The following is a 20,894-nucleotide window of genomic DNA, read 5'->3' as shown; positions in this document are numbered from 1 at the left end:
AAAATAAAAACATAACATTTTTGTCATTTGGAAAGCGATGAGGAAATGCATTTAAAAGTGTGGGATGAACAAATGACTAGTGGGAAGATGTGTAAGCACCCCACAAGGAAGTCAGGATGAATGCCCATTGTCTTAAAACAATAATTATAATTATAACAATAATCATAATTTGTCCCACAAACAAATTGGAATGACTGGTAAGTAAAGACCAGATATAGGGCCCTTCCAGACATTCTATTTATTGAGCATTCGTGATGATTTATGCTCATGAAGGTGTTGAGGCAGTTACACGTCATCCCATTTGCACCTGCAAAAGTTTCAGTTTCAACTGGTGCATGAACTGTGGCTTCCTGCTGAAGTCCTGTAATTTTTCATACCACAAATGCTCCTTTGTCCCGTTTCTGTTGTGCAGGTGTAGCGCAGGTGTGCCCCTCCACATGGCAGTAATGTGGTCATGTTGGGGAAGCATCAAAGAACTACCAAAGCATAATGATGTTGGGAAGGTCCAGTCAGAATCCATCACCAGTGCATGATTATTGACATGTTGCAAAATGCATCCATGGGTGACTGGAGGTGAAACACTAGTCTGGAAGCGCCCTTGGTCTAACCACCATGTAAGCATTCTGCATGCGAATAAGGATGAATGTTCAAAGAGGTTCTCAGGAGGGGCCATATCTGGGAATCTGTGCTTTTGCTACCTGCTTAGGTCTTGTTCCCATGCTAACCAATGCATATGAACCAGCCCCTAATGTAATCAGTACTCTACTGAATAAACTGATGCATTAAATCAAGGATGGGGACTCTGTGGCCTTTCAGATGTTGCTCTCCTCAACTCTAACCATGAGGTGTTCCAGCTGAGGCTTGGAGAGCTACAGATTCCTGACCCCTGTGTTAAACAGCTGTATTACACAACACCTTGTTTAATTCCTTTATAATATTATCTGTTAGTACTCTAAAGTCCACTGTTACTTCCTGCCAGTGTTTAATACAATCATAGAAACAGATCTGGAAGTTATCCCATCCAGTTTTAAGGATCTTTCATGTACAGTGGTATCTCTGGTTGCGAACGGGATCCATTCCGGAGGCCCGTTTGCAACCTGAAAAAAATGCAGCCCGCGTCTGCGCACGCACGGGTCAAGATTCGCTGCTTCTGCGCATGAGCATGATGTCATTTTGCACGTCTGTGCATGCATGAGCGGTGAAACCCGGAAGTAACCCTTTCCGGTATTTCCGGGTCGCACGGGATGCAACCTGAAGCAAACGTAACATGAGGTATGACTGTACTATAACACTTCCACAGCTTACAGCTGGGAAGAGGAACCTGTGACATCCCAGATGTTGCTGGACTTGCAACTCCCATCAGCCCTAGTCAGCCTGCCCAGTGCTTAGGGATGACAGGAGCTCAGTGCTTAGGGATGACAGCAACATCTGGAGGACCACAGATTCTCCACTCCTGCCATACAGTGAGCCACCATTCTGTCACATTCTAGCATGATTGGGCAACAAAACGCTGGAAGGAGTTGTGCACAGATAGAAGCAACTTCATTCTCAGTTGATTGACTCCCGACCCCTGCAGCTGGAACCACTAGGAGTAAACTTAGTATACAAGTACATCTCATTTTCCTCCCTGCCACATCTGCTACTGTTGGGGAAGTGAGGTGCCGCATTTGAGAACATTTGCAACAGTGAAAAATAAAACTACCCTTTGACACAGGGTTACCCTGCCCTTAATAACGCTTCGCTCCTTCAATCATGTCCCATGGATCTGTCATCCATCATGGGCTTTTTGCTAATTTATTCCATTAAGAGCATTTTGGCACTTATACGCTCTGGTGGATGGACAGCTCACTAAGCAACCACTGTGACCGGCAAATGACCCAGGTTATGGGTAATTAGATGCACAGGCAGATGGAATCCATATCTGGATTCAGTGTTCTCTGTCCGAGGATGATGTGCTAGTACAAGGGTGAGAATAATGGTTGCATAACATGATGTCCTATGCAACAGTTTTGCTAGGAGAAACTTGTTATGCAACAGGATGTATTGGGGCAACAGAAGACTATTCTGTGATCAGCCATGAGAACTTGCTGCACCATATCCTGTGTCAGATATTACGCTTGCGCAACTAGTGCACCACTAAGGGACTTGAACTTAGTGCTGCACTGAATTCTTCTCCCCGCCCCCATCCATAATCACTAACTATATAGAGGATGACAAGGCAAGGCAGCCCATCACAATTGGGGTGAATAAGCAACTTGCACTAAGACACCTCATGCACTACTCACTGAGCGGAAGGTTACACCTGTCTACAGGGATCTTGGCCACCCTGAAGTTTTAATTCTCAAGTAGCAGTGGTGTTTACTAATCAGCACATAGTGCCAGCAGGTTCGGTTTACATGTGCACATACGTCATGTGTTTATGCTCATCGAGACATGTGTGAACTGTTTCAGCAAGGAAGCGTTTCTTCCTTGGCTGGTATGAAAACCCTGTCTGTGACAATCAACTAGTGATTGCACATTTATGCATGCAAGTTATTGCTTGATGAGAGGATAGAACAGGATGAACCCATGTTAGGATCATATTAGTTTCTGCAAAGAGGTCTGCAGAATCCTCCTCTTCTTTACAACCTCATCCTTTCCTACTCTTGCACCCAGAGGTCAAAGTTGAGAATCGGAAGAGCTGTTTGAGGCAAGCACCTGGCTCTGTTCTGCTGTGTTGCCCCTAATACCTGGCATGCCTGTCTTTCTGGGTTCCCAGTAAACAGCAGCTTGTGTAGCTGAGCTGATTAAAGCTGTTCTCATCCTCCTGTGGAAGCAGCATCACAGGTAGCAATAGCTGTTGCTTTGGTACAGAAAAAAGACCAAAAATTCTGCCAGCGGTGGGATAGTTTTTATGCTACTGCCAGATCCATGTGATGGCTCTGAGATTGGTGGTGCCTGCCAACTACATTTATTAAGCAGGTAGCATAAGAAATGTATGAATAAGAAGTCCTTGACTCAATCGGAAGTCTGCTTCAGTTGGCTGCTCCAGTTATGTCAATCATTTGTAAGACCATTGCTGCATTATTGCCGCCAACCTGCATTAAAAATTATTTTTGCATTCATTTTGCCTAATTTCTAAAATCTCTTTATTACATGATTTACTTCCACTGGTAAAAATCAGGAATACTGTTGCAATATTTCGGTGATTCTGGTTTTTTGTTTTGTTTCTTTTTTAAAAAATATCCTCAGATTTTTAAGGTTTCTGACTGAATATGTGGTGTGTGGTCTCCCCCCCCCCTCCCCAACCCTGGTTTCTAATTCTGCATCTGTACTAAATGGTTAAAATGGATAGCTTCTAAAAGATCTAAAACATTTTTTAAAACCTTGCCTTTCAGCTTGGCTTTGGGTCATTTCTTGGAATTATTGGATCAAATTTGATAGAAAATAAAAGGCAAATGGTAAGTTTTGTAACAGTTGTAAAGTTACTGTCATGTTAAGTTAACTGTCATGTTGGCTCAATATTCCTCACACTGACTGGCAGCAGTTCGCCTGGTCTCTCAGGCCAGGGTCCTTCCCAACCCTACCAGGTGGTACCAGTAACTGAACCCAGGGCTCTCTGAGTGCAAAGGGTGTACTCTGTCACTGAGATACATGGATTCACCTAATGAACATTGGAAGCTACCTGAGACCACTGATCCCCATCTACCTTGGTAATGTCTGCTCTGACTAGCAGTAGCTCTACAAGGTCTGAAGAGGTAACCACCTATTAACCTGATCCTTTCAACTGGAGGTATTGGGAACTAGACCTAGCTATTCTTTTGCTTGCAAAGCATGTCGTAGACCAAAGTATTTATCTATTAAAATGTTTATAGCCTCCCCTCAATAAATATTTCCTGGGTGACTTGCAAGCATTAGAAATAATGTACAGCAATAAAAATCAACAGCAGATAATAAAAGACAGCAAAAGCATTGAAGCAGAAGCAACGCTTCTCCTAAAAAGCTCAGCATTTCCTCAAGCCAGAGGTTGCCAACAGATTGAGCTGTGTGCTTCGCTGTGGTTTGCCAAGGTGCCCGTGGAACCCAAAAGTGGTCCCTCTGGCACTAACCCTTAAACAAGGCCACCACCTTTCCCCAGATGGATGGGTCTGAGAAGCAGGGAGCAAAGCCAGAGCCCCAGCCAGGTGGTTACCCCATTAACTCAACTCGGACCTATTCAGAGCTATCCATTTCCCATTTCCTTCGTTGGCAGCAGTTCCATCAGGCTGCACCTCAGGGGAAAGTGGTCCAGCAGGGCCCTCCCTGTTGAACGGCTGCTTTCTGTGGGTTAGCAACCTGAAGATCAGCCAGGCCAACCCCGAGTCCACCTGCAAATCCCTCTCCCTGGAGCCACAGTGGGGGGAACTCTAGCCGTCCAGATGTTGGGCCACAGCTCCCATCATCCCTGATCATTGGTCATGCCGGCTGGGGTTGATGGAGTCCAGCAACATCTCCGAAGGCCATAGGTCCCTCACCACTGCTCTATAGGGAGGAGTCTAGAATCCAGACTATGTCATCAACTGCCACAGGCCTGAAGAGGCCGCCATACATAAAAAGAAAGACATCTGTGTAACCCCAGTGGTTGTATATATCTCTTCTGGGGTTTTCATTGGCATAAGCAGCTTTTGGAATCCGATCTCTGCTGTTATGTCAAAATAATCAAATAAACGGTCACTTCTAGGCCCCTTCTCTTCCCAGAACTGACTCCTGGAGCTCCACTATATAACTATTTCGCTTATAATAACATTGTGAAACAGCCAGTATCTTGAATCGGCTTGCTTTCCTTCCCTTCTCCCCCCATTTTCCTGACCCACAGCTCTTCTCTTAAACTGTGTAAACCACCCGTTGTGACAGAGAAGCAGTAGTTCTATGTAATAATGCAAGTACCTTGGGGCAGGTAATCAGGAAGTAGTCAGGTGGAACAGCAGTGGCCTGGCAGCCCCAGGGGATGCTGCCCCAGTAGTCTTCCTCAGTGGCCGGTTGCCCAGGCTGCAGGAGTCATGCAGGGATCAGCTAATCTTGGTCATTCCGTTCCATCTTGCATTCCGAGTTGTGCTTTCAGAATTCCATTCCTCTGTCTTCTGTCATCAGCTCAAGACACTGGCTCTTTCCCTTTTGCCAACCACAGTCTTGGGACAATGCTTCCAGTCCTAACCCTCCCAAAACTTGGGAGAATAGCATTTTGCACACATGCCTTTGCAATTGCTGTAGCATTGAGCTGAAGGGAGCCTCTATTATTTGTAGGTATTACATAGAGAAAGGGCTCATGGAAGCCTTTTTTAAAAAAACTTTACTGAGAAAGCTCTATGAGCAATTAAAGTACTTGACCAAGCTGCCATGATGATTGATCAAGAAAACTATGGCTTTGGGGACTCGTTAGCCAAAGATATAAAACAAGACTTGAGAATCTTGTGGAGGGGAGTAGATTACCTATATGTCTTTTAAAAAAATGACAACTAAAGAAGGACAAACAGCATTAGAAACTGACCTCCAGAGTAGGTGTGGGGAACTCTCTGGCCCTGCTGATGTTGTTGAAGTACAACTCCCATCATGGCCAGACTTGGTAGGGTTGATGGGAGTTGTAGTTTAGCAATACTTGGAGGGCCGAAGTTTCTCCTCTCCTGTTCACTAGGTCAAAATGTAGTTGCTTATTACTGTAATCTATTTTTGTATGATAATATTAAATAATAGCAATAGCTTTTTCATGAAAATAAGAAATTGTGTACACATTGAATGTTTATTAATTATTTATTGGGATGGAGAGTGTTTAAGAATCATATGCATAGATGTATTGTGGTATGTGTTTTTTTTATTTAAAAAAATACTGTGATTTTCTTGTCATTTATATCCAAACATTAATATTTTAAAGGATATTTCAGGCAGCAGAAATCTAACCATTAGCTCCTATTAGCAGATTGATCTGGGTTATTAAACTATACAAACCTGCTTAAAAAAGGAATAAGCAGTTGTCAGCCAGCATATCAATAAATCAGCAACTCCAGAAAATATAATCGGGGATAGGGCAAAACCTTGCATGTTTTTTTAAAATATAGAAGCAGATGATTCCATGTAGCTTTATCTTTTCCCACAGCTGGTTGCTTCAATCGTGTTCATCAGCTTTGGCGTCATCGCTGCCTTCTGTTGTGCCATTGTGGATGGTGTGTTTGCTGCCAGGCACATAGTGAGTAGCAGCCGACTGCGATATGTGACTGCGTTGCCACGTCCTCCATGCTTGTGAGCAGGGCTGCATACTTGCACGCCAGAGAGAGCTGTGGGAAAGCACAAAATAAAGGATTTGTGTGCATAATCCAGTTTCTTGGTCATGGCAATGAACATGCCTGAAAGCATGTGGGCATTGCTCAGTGGGGAGTCCAGGGGACCTCATGAGACCTGGCCTATGCATGCAATGGAATGAGTTGGCAGCAAAAATTTGGTTGTGGGTGCTCAGCACCCACTGCAGGCCCCCTGATGCAACTTCCAGGGCTTTGCAAAGCAGAGGAAGTCACATCCGAGACCTTGGAGATGCTGTCCAACGCCTTGTGAGGTCTGGGAACCTGGCTTGCAGTGCCACTGGAAGTCAGGTTCTGAGGCTGCGGGGCATCATGACATCACATTTCAACATGATGTCATGAAGTCACATTGGTGTGCTGGCCATCCATATCCTGGGGCCCAAGTTGGTCCCCTGGTTCGAAGCATAGGGTGTTCCATTTCAGGCTTCAGATGAGGAGGTGCCAATTTTTAACACTTACCTTCTATTTTTTTTAAAAAAAAAACCTTACAAATAAAAAAAAATCCTTAACCTAACACACCAGGGAGAAAGGTGATAGCCCAGCCCAGTCTGCTTTGCTGGTTTTCTATTTGCATAGTGTGTTTTTGTTTTCATTGTAGAGGAAAAAGCATTTCAAAATGTGACACAAACACACATACACACACACACACACAGAAGTGGTATAGCCTATTTTACCACCTCATTCAGCTACAGGTTTAACATCTCTAGCATTTGGGGGGTGAAGTCAGTGCCTGCTATAGCAGCTTGCCCCTTGCTATGACTAGCAGAATCAAAATAAGTTATGCGAAGTAGTTATAATAGCAAGATAAAATGCAAAGTTCTACAGACGCCTATCAGTTTGCATTGAGATGCAGAATCCAGCTTTTCTTTGTGTTAGGAAGTTAGCGGAAGTGACCTGGTCACTTTTAGGAACAACAGTCTTTACTCCTTCATGCACTAACTAGAGCTAAACATACTAGTTATATCAGGCTGCCTTTCTCACATTTTTCAAACCACAAATATTCCATTGCCTTGTTGTTTCTGTGCCACTTTTGTTCTGCTATAACATAAGAGTGTCCCACAAGAGTACTCCAGTATCAGAAGTATCTGTTGCTGGGGAGCACCAATGAGGAGGGTGCTATTGCACTCATCTCTTGCTTGGCTGAAGGGCACTGCAGAGGCTTTTCCTGATATTAACCATTAAGGAGGCTGTAATGTGCAATAAAAGCCCAAACAAAGAGCTTTTCAAAGTGATAAAAAAGAGGTTGAGAATGGAGGAAGTACCTTTTCCCAGTGAATTGTGGGAGTTGTAGCTCTGTGTGGGAAATAGCAGGGTCTCCTAAAAACTCCCAGCACCCTTAGCAAACTACAGCTCCCAGAATTCTTTGGGGGAAGCCATGGCTGTTTAAAGTGCTTAGTGGTATTGTAGTGTTATGGGTTGCCATATTTTGAAGAGCAAAAAAATAGAGGACACATTTGCCGACTTCTACTTTCAACTGTGGATCGCCATGACGACTCTCATTGTACATACTCATGAAAAAGAGGACATGTCCTGGAAAAAGAGGGAACCCTAGCAGCTGCAGATAGCACTCAGGAGGGTGGACTTTGGCCTGATCCCGCAGGCCTGTTCTTATGTTCTTGCACACTACTGGGTGTCGTTTTCCTTTGTGCTTCCTTCAAGCAGGCGGTAGGATGTCTGAAAATATGGTTAATTTGAGCATCTGCCCACTGTTTCAGCAAAAAAAAAAAAAAAAAAAAAGGTTGATTCACTTCCTCTTTTTTCATTTTTTTAAAACTCTACCCTACTATTTTTCTTACCTTTTTTTTTTAACAGGATCTCAGGCCACTGTATGCAGGACGATGTCACTACTATTCCAAAAGCACAGCTCAGCCAGAGGTGGGTCACTGCTCCTGCTCCCTCAGTTTCTGCAACATGAGTGGGCAGGAAATTCTGGGTGTTAAATGGGGGAGAAATGCAGTTTGGCTGGAATTTTAATGCAAACCTACCTAATTCATCCTTTCTAAAACAATACACGAACTGAAACACAGCCATCCTTTGAAATCTGCACTTCTCCAAATGTTGGGATGCAATTCTCCAACCAAATAATTGTGTAAAAAAAAAAATGTGCATGTTAAGGGAAAGTGTGCATTTTGAAATGTGCAGAAATAATGTATAATATTGCTTTGCAAAAATGTGTATATTAGACAAAATTGTCTACAAAAATGTGCATGTTAGGACAAAATTGCACTACATTTTTGAGAGGACTTTAAAAAAAAAACAGGATGCAGAAACACGGAGAACTGAACTGGAAAATTGAGAAGAGAGAAAAACCCAAATTGGCAGATTTGTTGATCTCTAAAGTTGCCTGTTCAAATACTCCACCTGTCTGGTCTGCAGGTACCAAACTTTTCCAGCCCTTCAGAAATCTTGTTCTCATAAACAAAAAATGATGTTTCTAGAGTGCACGACTACAGGGGGAGGAAAGCACATGCTCCTCTGCGTTAAAAAATAAAATCAGTGCATATTGAAAAGTTTGTCTCAGGGGAAATAGTTTATATAAGATATCTTCTTGATGTGCTAGGGATGAAGGTCTGTAGTGACATTTTTTTGTTTACTGTTTGTGGCGTGGGAGCATTCAGACGCATGCTCTCGCACTTGCAATTAAGCAGAAGTGGTACAAATCAGAAACAGGCTTCTGGAAATGCTGTAGGAGCAAACCTGCCAATTCCAGAAAGAGATGGTCTTCAGCTTCTGTAAGCCCTGTCTCTGTTGTTCAAACAGGCAGTCTGCCACCCCCAGCACCGCAGTCCCTGCACGCCCAAGATCAAAGGCAACACCTGCTTCTGCTGCGACCTCTACAACTGTGGGAGGTGAGTGGCATGGAAAAGCCTCACCTGTAGGCAGAGAGTGAAATGGGGGAGCTCAAGCCCCTGGGTCAATCCTGCAGTCTTGAGTATGAAGGAGTTGTTTCAGGCTGAGACCCTATCTGCACTAGACATTTAAAACAGTATCACTCCACTTTAAACAGCTGTGGCTTTCCCCCAAAGAATCCTGGGAAATGTAATTTGTTAACAGCACTGAGAGTTGTTAAAAGGTAAAGGTAAAGGAACCCTGACCGTTAAGTCCAGTCGCAGATGACTCTGGGGTTGCAGCGCTTATCTTGCTTTACAGGCCGAAGGAGCCAGCGTTTGTCTGCAGACAGTTTTTCTGGGTCATGTGGCCAGCATGACTAAGCCGCTTCTGGCACAACTGAACACCGAAACCAGAGCAGCACACGGAAACGCCGTTTACTTTCCTGCCGCAGTGGTACCTATTTATCTACTTGCATTGGCATGCTTTTGAACTGCTAGGTTGGCAGGAGCTGGGACAGAGCAATGGGAGCTCATCCCGTTGTGGGGATTCAAACCACCAATCTTCTGATCGGCAAGCCCAAGAGGCTCCGTGGTTTAGACCACAGCACCACCCACGTCCCTGAGAGTTGTTAGGAGAACCCTATTCCCCTCACAGAGCTCCACTTCCCAGAATTCTTTGGGGAAAGGGATTGCTTATTAGACTTCTCTGGGGATGATAGTTCTGTGAGGGGAATAGGGGTTTCCTTGCAACTCTCAGCACCTTTAACAAACAACAGGTCCCAGGATTCCTAGAGGCAAGCGATGACTAAAGTGGCATTATACTGCTTTAAGTGTAAAGTGCAAATGAGGTCTGAGCTTTGTGCTATAGAGATAACTTTTAGTGGGTCATGTCATTCAGCTGGCAGCCTGCAAAGTCAGATTGTCCCTCTGTACCTTTTTCTGTTTACTGTTCTTGGTGGTTTACTTAAAGCCAGGAGGGTTTAATGCAACCTACCAAGGTTGGGTAAGCATCATTATGAAATTAGGTAATTAACTGGTGCTGTCAAAGTTGGCCCACAGGGTAGAGGGAGATAAAGATCTGGCCCAAGAAGATTCCCCACCCCTAGGGTATAGGGTTGCAGCCTGAGCTGCAGATCCAAAAGTCCTTGGTTCAAACTTGTGGACTCACTAAGTGACCAGAGACTAGCAGCGTTGTCATGTGCCTTATTCCCCACATCTGCAAAATGGGGAAAATAGCACTGATTTACCTTACAAGGTTGTTGTAAGGATTACAGTTAAATGATGTTTGTGAAAAGATTTGAACACTTGAAAGTGCAAAAAAAACCCTGTTAGATAGCTGTTTTTAATGTTAAACAATCACAGCCATCTGAAACCAGAGCAGCAGAAAAATCCACAATGGACTCCTTTTTTTTGCAACAGAAAGACTAACTGGTCCCCAAAGGCCCTCCTGAAATACTATAAATTTACCATGGAGAGAAAATGATACAGTGATATAAGAAGAGCCCCTGCTGGAAAAGACCAAGGCTTATATCAGGTGTGGGGAACCTTTGTCCCTGCAGATTTTGCTGAATTAAACTCCCATCACCCCTGGCGTTTTGTCATGCTTGCTGCAGCTGATGGGGGTTGTAGTTTGGGAACATCTGGAAGGCCAGTGGTTCCCCATACCTGGCTTAACACATCCAACTCCCTGTTTTCTACAGTAGGCAGTCAAGTGCCTCTAGGAAGCACAGATGCAGAGCACAAAAGGCAATAAACCATCTTCCATTGTTCTCCATCTCAAGCAAATGTTATCTAGAGACATGCTCCCCCTGATCCTAAAGATGGCACTTAACCACCTTGATTAGTAATCATTGATAACTTTTATCTTCCATGAATTGGCCTAAACCCCCTTTAAAACCCATATAGGTTGGTGGCCATCACCACACAACTTGTGACAGCAAATCCTATTCTTTTAACTTTGCACTCTGTGAAGGAGTGTAGTTCTGCCAATGGTTGCTAACTGCTATGGCTTAAACCTACCTCTACGGTTGGAGGCAAGGGGTCTCTGAATATGAATTGTTGCGAATTACAGGTGGGGAGAGCTCTGTTGCAGCCAGGTCTTGCTTGCGGGCTTCCCACAGGCATCTATGAGAAGAGGATGTAGGACCAGATGGGCCTTTGGCCAAATAACAATACCAATAACTTATTTATACCCCGCCCATCTGGCTGGGTTTTCCCAGCCACTCTGGGTAGTTCCCAACAGAATATTAAAAACATGATAAAACATCAGACATCAAAAACTTCCCTAAACAGGGCTGCCTTCAGATGTCTTCTAAAAGTCTGATAGTTGTTTATTTCCTTGACATCTGTTGGGAGGGAGTTCCACAGGGCATGCACCACTACCAAGAAGGCCCTCTGACTGGTTCCCTGTAACCTCACTTCTCACTGAGGGAATCGCCAGAAGGCCCTTGGAGCTGGACCTCAAGTGTCCAGGCTGAACGACTGGGGTGGAGACGCTCCTTCAGGTATACTGGGCCGAGGCCATTTAGGGCTTTAAAAGTCTGCACCAATGCTTTGAATTGTGCTTGGAAACGTACTGGAAGCCAATGTAGGTCTTTCAAGACCGGTGTTATATGGTCTCGGTGGCCACTTCCAGTCATCAGTCTAGATGCTGCATTCTGGATTAGTTGTAGTTTCCGGGTCACCTTCAAAGGTAGTCCCACAGAGAGCACGTTGCAGTAGTCGAAGCAGGAGATAACCAGATCATGCACCACACTTGCGAGACAGTCTGCAGACAGATAGGGTCTCAGCCTACGTACCTGATGGAGCTGCTAGGCAGCTGCCCTGGACACAGAACTGACCTGCGCCTCCATGGACAGCGGTGAGTCCAAAATGACTCCCAGGCTGTGCACCTGGTCCTTCAGGGGCACAGTTACCCCATTCAAGACCAGGGAGACCCCCATACCTGCCTGCCCCCCAAACAGTAGTTCTGCAGGACTCTTTTATGTTCTTACGTCCCTCTAGCAAAGGTGTCCCAAAATGATTATCTACTGAAAGATGTTTTGCCTTTCTGAAAGATGTTTTGCCTTTCTTTGGATTGAACAGAGTGGAGATTTCCGGTGGTTATTACGAGTACATTGACGTCAGCAGCTGCCAAGATATCATTCACCTTTACCACCTGCTCTGGTCAGCAACCATTTTGAACATTGTGGGCTTGTTTCTCGGGATCATCACCGCTGCAATCCTAGGAGGCTTTAAAGATATGGTAAGAGGATGTCCATAGGAAACATAGACAAGTATAATTTTTTATTTATTTCAAGTGTGTTGTGTCACTTTTTAGAGCTATGTGCTCACCATGTGGTGTGCAAAGGAATGAGAGACAAAGGACAAATAGACAGACACAGCAGAAGATAGAGAGATTAAAAATTAGAAGCTGCTCTGGAGACCAGAGCAATTTTGGGTGGGCACCAGTTAAAGGTGACGAGACATTTTTTGGTAGCTATTAAAGGCAGCCATGAAGTGGGAAAGGCTTTGTGGCCTCTCTAAATGCCAGAATTCAAGTGGCAAGGTTCAAGTTCATCAGGAAGGAGTTGCGTAGTTTTCGGAGCCACTGTAGGAAAGGCCATATCTCTTGTGCATGATGACCAAACTCATGGGTGGGGAATCTTTTTGTCTTGGCAAGTCAGATAATTATATCCTCCCACCTGCAGGCCAGCTTTGACAGGTGAGCGTGACTGCACACCTTCTCCATCTTCTGTCATCCTATTGATCTCGGGTAGATCATCCCACCCACCTGTCAGAGTTGGCCCACAGAGTAAAGGCATTTGAACTCCCCCATGCATTAGCTAATGGGCAGAGGGATCCAGTCTTACATTCTGCAGGATTTGGGTGCAGAGGAGAGTTCCTTACACACCTGAACCAACCAGGACTGAGCTCCCCCCATTTCAGATGATGTACAGGGATATTTCAACCCTGCTTTTTACAGCCATGTACCTGATGTCATATAGGATGTCAAGGGGTGGGGCTGGTGGGTGTGGTTTGGGAAGAGCAGCCCAGCTGCCCAAATGAGAAGGAGGTTCCCCACAGCGGGACACTTCAGAAGGACTCCTGAGGTAGATCGTAGTGTACAGGCAAGATCTGTATTTCTCCCATTTCTCTTGCAGTATTCTGATCTCCTCTGGCCATTTGAATAAATGGACCACAAGCTAAGTGAGTTTTCCGTTTTCCATTGTGTTCATAGACTCCCTCACTTCCTGCTATAAACTGCACAGTTGAGAATGCACGGCCCACTGTATCTTACTACTCGAGACCCCAGGTGACGTCATACAATACATATTACCACAGCACGCCTCACCTGCCACCGTATTCAGCATATGACTTCCAGGTATGTTGGGTCAAATGGCTGCTGTGCTTACTTAAGAGATCAATCTGCTTTTTTTACAGAGGGGGTGCACCATCAAGCAGTTATGTTACAACTGCCTCTTTTTTCTATGCAATCTTTTGTGTTCCATCTTTTGGAGGAGAGAAAACTATTTTGCCTTCGTCTTGCTGTCATTTCGCCTCTGTTCCTGGCTCCAAATTTTACCTTGTTTTTTTGCAGGTGTGGTGAAACAAATTTCACTTTTCTGCTCAGTTTCAGCCTGTATAATTGTAGAGAACCTGTGGGCCTTCAGTTGTTATGCGGCTTCAACTCCCATCAGCTCCCAGATGATATGGCTGACAATCAAGGAATGATGGGAGTTTAGCTCAGTCGATAGAGCATGAGACTCTTTGGGCAGATCTACTCTCATGGTTTATAACGTTTAAAATGTGCTATTAAAATGTGACACCAGAGGGTGCTGGCAAAGAGGGAATGCATGTTAAACGTTATAGAACGTTACTTTTAATATCTTCCTAATAATGTTTAAAAGATCGATGTAGTTCCAGCCTTTATCCCAGAGTTGTGGGTTTGAACCCCACGTTGGGCAAAACATTCCTGTATTGCCCAGAGTTGGATTCTATAGTTCTAATATGGAGGGCACCAGGGTTCTCACTGCTGGGGTAAATTGATCCTCCTCTTCCTGCGATGATCTTCATATTTCACCAAGTTGGTCCTTGAAGCTGACATGGGGGAGTAGGGCATGAAACTTAATTTTTACAAATTTCTTCAGTAAGCTGAAGTCTTAAATATGTGTTTTGGGGGTGTGAGGAATTCAAATCTGCTATTAGTTTTGTGATTGGACAACATTTAGCTTGGCAAGTCTGTGCCTGATGAAGCAGCACATAAACTGCTTTCGGAAAACCAAAGAATTCTAATTTTACCTTCCGAAAATGTCAGGAAGTGCTGAACAAAAGGAATAATAAATACAAATAATATAAACATACAGTATAACTGCAAGTACTTGACAGTCTCTTTTAATGATTTCTATGCAATTTTACACACATTTTTACTTAACCAAGCGAAACTAAATTATATTAATTTAACCAAAACATCTTTTGAATTCCCAAGCCATGTTACAACTTTTTAGCACCCCTCATTCTGGAATTCAAAAGCTGAAAAATTCAACATGCCCTAGCGGGGGAGGCGATATAAACTCTCCTTGAAATGCCTCATAGCCAGGTCGTAAAAGGTAACAACCAGCGCCTTGCCATGGGTGGAATTCTTGTAAGGACCTCAAACTGGGCTACCAGGCTACTGGGATAGCTCAGTCAGCAGAGCATGAAACGCTTCATCTCAGGCTGGTGGGTTCAAGCCCCACATTGTGCAGAAAGATTCCTGCATTGCACAGCGTTAGATGACCCTTGTGGTCCCTTCTGACTCTACAGTTCTATGAAGCAGGAATTTATATACAGTAATACCTCCGCGAACATCCGCCCCCGTCGACTATCCATTTTGGCGAATGTCCGCAGCAAACCCGGAAGTACTGCAACAGGTTGCTTCCGAGTTTGCTGCTTGCGCATGCGCAGAAGCGCTAAACTGCACTTATGCGCAGAAGTGCAAACCACTCGACGCGCATGCGCAAAACGGCGCTTTATCGAGCATCCCTTTTGTTGAGTGTCTGGGGCTCTGGAACAGATCCCGGACTCAAAAGAAGATACCACTGTATATAGTTCAGAAGTGCATGACCTAGGAAGCTGTTTTAATTCCAGGTCATGTCACTGCTACACCTAGCTCAGTACTGGCAGTGGCTCTCAGGTAAGAGGTATCACCTGGGCTGGGGAGGCCTGCCCAGGTAGAGTCCTGAGGGCCAGAAATAGGGGCCTAGAGTCCACATTTGGCTCTCAGGCCGAGGATTCCCCCTCCCACGGTGGTGTTGACAATGATAAGCTAGAAGGACCAAAGATTGGGCTGTGCTTGAGGCAGCTTTCTCTATACTGAAGCCACCTCTCTCCCTTTCGTTGCAGCATTCCAGTGTCTTCCCGGCCTCCACACCATCTGGCCTTTCTGACGATCCTTTATCGCTGTCGCCGTCGCCAAGCTACGTCTGGTCCCCTACCGCTCCTCCTCGTTACTCCCCACCGTATTTTCCACCTTTTGAAAAGCCACCACCTTACACGCCATGAAGGAAGGACGGGTAGAAACTGTGCCACTGGGGCTAATTGTGAAACCTTTTTGTACTGGAGGGAGGGTGGGGAAGAGAGAGGGGGCACACTTATTACATAGCATACATAATCCATTTAAAATAGGGGAACCCTGCAACAGTCTTCCCATAGACCAGGCCTAGGCCAAATTGATGCTAAGTGCCAGCAGCAAGAAGGGACAAATTCTGCATTCAGCACCTGCAGTCTTGCTCTGTTTGCTTCTTCAAAATCCATCATGATTAGTTGGCCGCTGTGGACTTGTTGCTTTGAGGGTTTGGTCACTTTGAGCAAATTGCTGAAATTGCTGTGTGGCTAATCAGACACACCCTTCTTTTCTCAAAAAGTGTTGATAAACTGGTGTTCCTAATTCCTTTTCTCCTCTTTAACAAAATTGCTGGGCTGAGTGGAATGTAGCTGATGGTGAAGATTTAAAGGAGGAACCCAAGAGCTTGAGTGTATGAAATGAATGCTCTAGACTAGTAGGAGGAAATAATAATAATAATAATAATAATAATAATAATAATAATAGACATATGAAGCCTTAATTTTGCACACTGAAAATAGGCCTTTAAATGGGAATTGAAGGTCACTGTAGGTGCAGCTGTTTGTTAGGCAAATGGCATTCTACTGACACCTAGCGACATTCTGTGAGCATTACCTCACAGTAGAAAAACAAAAGTTGCTTCACACACTACTTTTTATCTTTACATATGTTGGTGATGGATACATATAAATTGGCCTTTATTTTCCTAGTTAGGTTTTTAATATAGCCACAATCAAAAATAGGTGCTATGCCAAATATTTTCTGCTCTTGTAAACAGCACAAAAGCCACACAGTTTGGCTGGATGCACATGATCAAATGTAACTTCCCCCTCTTTCCTTGCAAGAGGATGCTAATTAAGCTGCTTAGCACCATCAAGCACTGGATTTCCACCATCTGTTGCAACATAAGCCCTGTTTGAGTGTTCAGGCACTCTGCATGTAAACAAACAGATGTAAGAGATGTGGGAAGGGGGGTGCCAAAGCCCACCCCTTACAGCTCATCCTCCACACCCCATTTTATATTAAAGTTCTGCAGCTGGAGGTCTTCTGTACTCACAGTGGCTGCTTCTGCTGCTCAGTGGTAGGGCATTTGCCTTGCGTATAGGAGTTCCAAGGTTCAGTCCCTGGCATCACTGTGTAAACCGTTGCCTGAAATCCTGCTGCCAGGCAATGTACACACAATCCTCAGCTAGATGGACCATTGTTCTGATTCATTATAAGGCCGGCTCCCCGTGAAACTGACACAAATAGGGGGGTTTAAATAGTGCAAGCAGCTCAGCCTCCACAAGAAGAGGCGGCTCCCCACCTGTCTTCACACCACTGGAGTCCCTCAAGTAGAGAGTGTTCGGTGTAGCCATTTTGGGACTCTTGGGTGATCAGGAACTGAGGCTAACATTAACTGTCCTCTAAGCTGTGCAGCTAGACCTAGACTGCATGCCTGCATTATTCATAGGCTTACACAGTCAGCTTCAAATGACACACAACTCTGCATGCAGAATCCTCAGCTTGTACAAATCCTAGGAAATCGTGGTCTGGTTTACACTTTATGTTGCAGTCTCTCATACATCTTAATAGGGACCACTCAAATGTTTGAAGCAGGTATGTATATAATTGCAAGTCTCCCCCCCCCCCAAAAAAGACCCACAGATCCTTAGTGAGTGTTCACTGTGTCTTCTTACAGATCTCTCCCCTTATTTGCAAAGTCCACCACAGTCTGAAGTGGACCGGAGATTCCTGCTTTTAAACAAACAAACAAACACCTTAATGAATTTATTATAAAGGGCTGCTTCTGCTTGCGACTGAGTTTGAAGGAAGGGGATTTGCCCCGAATAAGAAAAACTAGTATTTTAAAGAACAATGCAATTGGAAAGCTTTTAGCTCTCACAGCTCTAGCAATTTAGAAAGTTGCATTTTGTATGTGTGGCCGGTTTGGTGAATTGGACCATGGTTCACTGCAAACAGCAATGCAGACCTAGGTTCAAATTCCTGCTGAGCCGCCAGCCTAACCTACTTCTTGGCATTTGGGAGGAAAACACATGAAAGAGATTTTACTGCAACATTTAAATACCTGAATTGTGTAATTGCTTCATGGTAGCTAATCAAGTCTGTATTTTAAGCTGTAGGAGATGGAGGAGTTTGGGAAGCCATGCATTGCATTGCTTAATAGAGGGGTATCCAGTGTGTCCTCCAGATGTTTCTGAGCTACTTCATTCTACACCATTGGCCATGCCTGCTGGAGTGATAGTTGTAGGCCAGCAACATTTCCAGGGCACTACATTGGCTACCCCATATGTGCTAAGCATCTTAATACTGATACTAGGGAGCTCTCAAGACTTTGTGAGCTTGTGTGTCCTATCACCAATTGAGTGCTGTTCTGGATTGTGGCCAGAGACTGTATGCTATTCATTCTGGGGAGGAAAGAGTTGTACAAAAACAGGTATTAGAGCATGTTCTTCTCACCTTGTCAATTCATTCACCGGTTCCCTGTTTGCTTGGGATTCACAGAATGCTTTGCACAAACCAGGGTTAGCCAGCATGGTAGACTCCAGACACTGGACTGCACCTCCCCGATCTTGCAGGCCAACCTCATTGTGTAAAGTCACAGAAGCAGGTGGTAAAAAAAGCCTGAGCTGAAGAGTTGTGCATTTCAATAGCCTCGACCTTCTCTTCTCATTAATGCCACTGCCCCGGCATCACACTAAAGCTGCAAGGCTGTATCTACTTACTTTGCAGTAAGCCCAATCAAACTTGGTGAGATTTAATTCCAAAGTAGCCAAAGATAGGAATGTGCTATAAAAGTTATTCATTGCCTAAAATCATCTGAGGATTTTAAGAGATGTTTTCCATCAGGGCTGGGGAACCTGTGGCCCGTTGGATGGCATTGGACTCTAAATTCCATCAGTTGCAGCCAGCAGTCGTCATCAGCGACACCAAAAGCTGGAGTCCAGCAACATCTTGAAGTCCACAGGTTCCCCAGTGTAGCTTCTAGTTCATTCGGCATTATATAAAACGGGCGTAACTCATGCATGCTCTCTTGCATCATAAGCCCAAGGTTTGCCAAAATGTTGTAGTGTTCTCATTCCCTTCTGCAGGGCTTTGCTCAAGGTTTGTCAGGTTTCAAAGCAACTTAAGCAGAGCAGTTAAACACTTCCTTGCCCCATGTCCATCTTTTCTCCAGAATATCTTAGGGCACGAGCTTTTTGGAGTGGGAGGGGTTGACTCTGCGCTAGGATTTCATTAATTGTGTTAACCTCTTAAGGGGCTACTCTAGAACAGGGCTGGCCTCTAGCAGACTACACAGTACCTTTAGATTTCATTATCATTGAGTGCCAAAGACATCTGAACAAATGGAATGGTTATGTCAGTGTCCTTGCTGCTTTTTAAAAAGTCTCTTTTTTTACATGAAGAAAATAGCAGTTATCTCCACCCTAGTGACCAGGTTGCTTTTTAGCTTTGATAGAAGTGTATGCAATCACCTGTAAATGTAAACACAGAAGTCACACGCGCTGTATTATCATCTTCAAATCCATTTCTTGTGAGAATGTAATGCACACATGGTTCATGTGCCCTCGGAATAATTTATAAAAATAAAAATGCTAAGAATTTTGTTTACGTTTTCATTTTGTGGCGGGGTTAGCTGGTTCCCAAATTCTTATCCCTATAAAGGGCATATCTGCCTATATACATAAAAACGTAAGGCTGTCACTATACAGCCCCATTAAGAGAATGTGTAGCACCTCCTAACCTGGATTTGCATTAATTCAAGGTGGAGGAGGGGAGAAGACAGGTTTTAGAATCGTGGTTATAAACAACAGCAGAGGTTTGAATAAAGCAGGGTTGGAAGGATGCAGAAGAGCTGTGTATATGGGTGGGTGGGGGGCCTTGAAGGAGCTTTGGAGGGTTGGGCAAGGAATACTGTAAAGGGAGGCAGTAGGTGAGCAATACAAGTAGGAACAGCAAACCCTAGCATGCTTTTTAAAAGGAACAGCATGCTTAAACAGCCTGGCCCCGAACTCTCATCTGCTGGCAGTACAAAGGGTTTCACTCCCAGCTATACAAAGTGTTTAAGGAGACAAGGTGCCTTTCAAATGCTGTTTGACTACAACTCCTATCAGCCCCAGCCAGCATTGCCAATGCAGAGGGGTTACTGGGAGATGTAGTCTAATGATATATGGAGGGCACCATGTTGGGAGACCACCCCATGTTTGCACAGAAACATGGCTTCCATTATAATCCCGCTTCTGCAGCTGAATTTTGGTCACTGTAAATAACTGCAAGAATTCTTAAGTACAGGCTTTTGACCAAAAGCAGAAATAATGGCACATAGAACATAGGAAAGAAAGGGTGGTTGGCAGGGAAGGAGAGAGGTGAGCTGAGCTGCTTGTATTTAAGGCCCTGGTAACAAAGAGGAGCATTTGACGGTGAACATGAAAAGTACGCTGCTTCTTTTCACAGCTAGCAAAATAAGGGGGGCCAATAAATGAGTGGTAGGGCACACTCTTTGCATTCAGATCCCAGGCTTAGAGTTTAAATAAAGATAGCAGCAGGTGATAGGGAAAATGCCTGCTTGATACTGGGTTAGATGGGCAAATGCATCAACTTGGAGCAAGGCAGTTTTCTGTGCTCCTAAAAAAAAGGTAAAGAACCCCTGACAGTTGAGTCCAGTCGCGAACGACTCTGGGCAGCTTATTTATTATTTGTGCTCATAATGGTATTGGGGCAGTTATATGCAGGCATGCTTTCCATACTCATCGAGCCTGCAACACTTTGGGGGCAGATACAGAACATGCACTAAGTGGACATGTAGCAATGTAGCATCAAGCCCTGTTAATGTTTTGTACTACAGATGTCCTGGTTCATTTTATTTTTATCCTAGCTGTTCTGCTGTAGTGCAAGAGTGCCCCCTCCAGATAACATTGGGGAAGCATCACAGAACTACTACTACAGCAGAATAATGCACTATTATTGCATAAAGACATGTTGCAGAACACATTCACAAAAAGACACCAATCTAGAGGGGCTGAGGGACTTTCTCAACAAGGGAAATTTGGGGAAAATGTTGGGTGTGCTGCTACAGGGTGCCTTCTCAGCTCACATGGGCAATAAAGGCCTAGCCAGTGAATTGTGTGAACCCTTAAAAACACACCCTCTGCTGCAAAATGGTGTGTGTGT

At 44.5% G+C, this 20,894-nt stretch overlaps 2 protein-coding genes across 3 annotated transcripts in view; one reads left to right on the top strand and one right to left on the bottom strand.

Moving 5' to 3' along the window:
- Positions 1-19,330, top strand: part of TMEM255A (transmembrane protein 255A) — a 32,533-nt gene extending 13,203 nt beyond the window's left edge. Inside the window, exons 3-9 of the mRNA XM_081848165.1 lie at positions 3,378-3,440; positions 6,110-6,199; positions 8,121-8,183; positions 9,069-9,157; positions 12,224-12,383; positions 13,359-13,502; positions 15,503-19,330. Coding sequence (XP_081704291.1) covers positions 3,378-3,440; positions 6,110-6,199; positions 8,121-8,183; positions 9,069-9,157; positions 12,224-12,383; positions 13,359-13,502; positions 15,503-15,661 — 768 coding nt within the window. The 3' untranslated portion in view covers positions 15,662-19,330. The remainder of the gene's footprint in view (positions 1-3,377; positions 3,441-6,109; positions 6,200-8,120; positions 8,184-9,068; positions 9,158-12,223; positions 12,384-13,358; positions 13,503-15,502) is intronic.
- The window catches only part of ATP1B4 (ATPase Na+/K+ transporting family member beta 4), an 80,003-nt gene that overhangs the window by 36,752 nt on the left and 22,357 nt on the right, over positions 1-20,894 (bottom strand). The window contains exon 1 of one of the 2 annotated variants that reach the window (XM_081848139.1): positions 4,906-5,049. The exons of the other annotated variant lie outside the window; for it this stretch is intronic. The gene's annotated coding sequence lies outside the window, so the exon portion shown is untranslated. Of the gene's footprint in view, positions 1-4,905; positions 5,050-20,894 lie in introns of those variants that run through there. 2 annotated transcript variants of the gene reach the window in all.

The sequence above is a fragment of the Podarcis erhardii genome, assembly GCF_964252035.2.
Source record: "Podarcis erhardii genome assembly, chromosome: Z".
NCBI lineage: Eukaryota > Metazoa > Chordata > Lepidosauria > Squamata > Lacertidae > Podarcis > Podarcis erhardii.
This window is presented reverse-complemented; position numbering and strand designations above follow the sequence as displayed.